This window comes from Rhinopithecus roxellana, chromosome 13, assembly GCF_007565055.1.
Source record: "Rhinopithecus roxellana isolate Shanxi Qingling chromosome 13, ASM756505v1, whole genome shotgun sequence".
Classification (NCBI taxonomy): Eukaryota; Metazoa; Chordata; class Mammalia; order Primates; family Cercopithecidae; genus Rhinopithecus; species Rhinopithecus roxellana.
Window position 1 is genome coordinate 46,167,326 of NC_044561.1, and position 2,650 is coordinate 46,169,975.

Below are 2,650 nucleotides of genomic sequence, written 5' to 3' on the forward strand. Positions count from 1 at the left end.
AAACCAAATACCACCTATTCTCACCAATAAGTAGGAACTAAACACCAGGTACACATGTACATAAAGATAAAAACGATAGACGCTGGCAACTGCAAGAGCAGGGAGAGAGGAAGAGGGAAGAGGGTTGGAAAACTACCTATTGGGTACTGTGTTCAATACTTGAGAGACGGGTTCAATCGTACCCCAAACCTCAGCATCACACAGTCTACCGCGGTAGCAAACCTGCACATGTACCCCTCAGAATCTAAATTAAAAGTTGAAATTTTTAAAAAAGAACTCTGCTGAGACATATATTTGCAATGCCAACTAATGCAGGTTTATTGAGCAATACATGGTAAGACAAGCTCCGTTTTTGAGAGACACAAAAGCAGAGGCCAGGAGATACAGCAGCAAGGGGAAAACATGTCAAAAGCATCAGAGACTGGGGCGTGGGTGGTAAAGCTTCTGGATACATCCAGAGGCATACACAGCACCAGAGAGCAACCCTTAAAGCAAGCTTAGGGATGGCCAGAAAAGTTTTAGAGTCCCAAAGACAGCGTGTGCATGGCTAGTAGCCAGCAATCAGGCAGTCAGAAGAAGGGTCAGCTATGAAGGGCTATTCAGGGACAAGCAGCATGCTGGAAGATCCTGGAAACAGCTGGCAGGTCGTGGAGTCTTGATTCGCTCACTGGCTCCTACACACTTAGCAGGTTCTTCGGCAGCTGGACACACAGGACTGCTGGTACGTCCTGGAGACCCCGCAGGCTGGCTGGCAGACAGTAGAGACTCCTCCCACTGGTTGGCAGACACTGGAGATACCTCCCAGGGGTTGACATCCACTAGAGACAAAGGTGAGCGGTCGGCTGCAGGTAGTTGAGCAGGGGTTGGAAACACAGGTAGTTTGTCGAGAGCAGGTCACCTGGCAAGGGTTGGAGACACATGAAGTTCGCTGGTAGCAGGTTGGCTGGCAAGTACTGGGCCCGCAGCAGGTCTCCTGACAGTGGTCCAGGAGCCAAGAGCCAGTTTGGAAGGAACTGGGCAAATAGATGCCGCCCAGGCAGTCAGCTTCAGTGGTGGAAGTCGTGGTAACTTGGGTCACTGGACCAGTGCAGCGTCCTCCAATGGGCCTGGAAGAGCAATTTCTTGTGGAGCAGTTGAAGGACATGATGTCAGACAGAGGGCTGCAGGTAGCTTGCTGAAGTTACCTCCTGAGTTGTGAATGTCACTTCAAACTCCTGAGCTTTTATATATCCTTGCTGGTGGGTGGGGCTCTCTCCCCGGTGTCCCTGGCTTCTTTGGCTCAGACCAGCTTGCCTTAGAACATCTTGTGAATCTACACATTAATTGTCTCTTAAGAAGCCTTCACCCTCATAAAGAAAGTTTAGTAGTTTGGTAACTAAATCACAAGTCTTCTGTACTGTACTTAGTCTGATTAAGAGGGCTGGTTAGCAGCTTCAAAGCTATTGGTCATCCCAGCCCACACGTTGTCCCTCATTCATCTTGCTTACGATGAGTGTTGACCTGACAGTAACACCAAAGATGCCACCATCCTACCATCACACACTCTCTCCCTCCCTACCAGGACCAATTACAAGCCCATGCCCTGTTTCGTTTGTTACTGGACTTAATATCTTTTAAACATAACTTAATCAGTCACTCTACCACACCTAACGGAGTGACTGATTCCCTCATTGGGAAGGTGCCTCCTTGAATATGTTTCAAGATGACAATGACAACACCAGAAAGGAACAAAGGACATAGAGACTTGTATCCGAAGTCTGAGCTGGCTCTCAAAATTAATCAACTGACTCAAACAAGATGCCCGTGGGAAAGCTAGAGGGCACTGGGACCCACCCTTTATGTTCCAGCAACATAGAACAACAAAGCAAATTAGAAGCTAATTAAGTGCAGCTGTATTTGTAGCCAAGACCCTTCCTAAATAAATTGGATGAACTTTATTCTTAAAATGTTTAATTTAGTAACAATGGATAATAGTGACTCCCGGGTCTCATTAATATGCCGGGGGAAAATTTTTTAAATTATCATAATGTTAATTTGAAAGGGTACAGTATCTTTCTCCCAATCTGTTCAGTATGTTCACAAGATTTTTATTTTCACACATATACTTACTGATAGAATGCATTTTAATCATGGACAAACTAAAGGCTCTTCAAGGTCATTGTCTCCATCAGGGATAAGGGGGAGGCAGAGTTGAGGGAAGCAGGCACTTAACCAACGTTTGGTAATGAAGAGATGTGTGAAGAGTGTGCAATAATATTTAATTATTCTTTTTATGCTTGGGGAAGCTACAAGGATATCATTCTATTTTATCTCATCTCACTACAATATAATGAATTTTAAACACCAGAATGATGGCTCGTTTGGGCCCACCTGAACACGGATGAATAAACTGCCTCAACTCCAGCAAAATAAGCAACTTCAACATCGCTTCAAGTGGTCAGTGGTATTGCTGTCTCAAAACAGCTGTAAGATCTGACTCATTTTTAAACTAGCTTACATGGGGGAGCCCAAGGGGATAAAATGGATTTCCATATATTTGAGGGCTACAGGTAAGCTACGTTTTAAATATCCACAAAGCAAACAGCGTTATGTCAGGACTCATCAGAAATCCCTAATTGGAAGCTAACGACACACCCAAACAAGAGGGTGC

At 45.1% G+C, this 2,650-nt stretch overlaps 1 protein-coding gene across 1 annotated transcript; it reads right to left on the reverse strand.

Moving 5' to 3' along the window:
* Positions 1 to 307: 307 nt before the first annotated feature.
* On the reverse strand, positions 308 to 1,178 carry LOC104664674 (keratin-associated protein 11-1). Its single transcript, XM_010366263.2, has one exon. The coding sequence runs from the start codon at positions 1,142 to 1,144 to the stop codon at positions 683 to 685; it is 462 nt and encodes a 153-aa protein (XP_010364565.2). The 5' UTR covers positions 1,145 to 1,178; the 3' UTR covers positions 308 to 682.
* Positions 1,179 to 2,650: the final 1,472 nt, after the last annotated feature.

What these genes read in the sequence shown, in the direction of transcription:
- LOC104664674 (XM_010366263.2), bottom strand. Translation starts at nt 1,144, where the DNA reads ATGTCCTTCAACTGCTCCACAAGAAATTGCTCTTCCAGGCCCATTGGA.